The 459-nt window shown below is 65.6% G+C and overlaps 1 protein-coding gene across 1 annotated transcript; it reads right to left on the reverse strand.

Moving 5' to 3' along the window:
* Positions 1–31: 31 nt before the first annotated feature.
* Positions 32–373, reverse strand: LOC104917262 (T-cell leukemia homeobox protein 3-like). Its single transcript, XM_010728463.2, has one exon. It carries the CDS (start codon positions 290–292, stop codon positions 38–40), a length of 255 nt encoding a protein of 84 aa, XP_010726765.1. The 5' UTR covers positions 293–373; the 3' UTR covers positions 32–37.
* Positions 374–459: the final 86 nt, after the last annotated feature.

The raw sequence follows: 459 nt of genomic DNA on the forward strand, positions 1-459 counted from the left end.
CCCACGGACCGGCCCCATACTCGTGGCCCCCAGCCCCTCACCTCCACTTGGTGCGCCGGTTCTGGAACCAGGTCTTCACCTGTGCGTCCGTCATCTTAAGGGCCTTGGCCAGAGCTGCACGCTCAGCAGAGGCCAGGTACTTCTGCCGGTGGAAGCGCTTCTCCAGCTCGCAGATCTGCAGGCGGGTGAAGGACGTGCGTGGCTTCTTCTTCTTGGGGGGTGTGCGGTTCTGGTAGGGGTGACCTATACGGCGTGTTACAGTGAAGGGTGAGAGGGCCACTGGGGGGGACATGGAAGGGGGGATGAGAGGCAAAGAAGCAAGCAGCGACACATCAGCACAAGGGCTCCGGCTCCCGGGCGCTGGGCTGGGGACCCCCCCCACTGTGGAGCCGCGGAGCAGAGATGGGTACGGGCGGAGGATCGCAGCCGGGCACCGAACTCCGACCTCGGCGGCCATAC

This window comes from Meleagris gallopavo, unplaced genomic scaffold (assembly GCF_000146605.3).
Source record: "Meleagris gallopavo isolate NT-WF06-2002-E0010 breed Aviagen turkey brand Nicholas breeding stock unplaced genomic scaffold, Turkey_5.1 ChrUn_random_7180001962856, whole genome shotgun sequence".
NCBI lineage: Eukaryota > Metazoa > Chordata > Aves > Galliformes > Phasianidae > Meleagris > Meleagris gallopavo.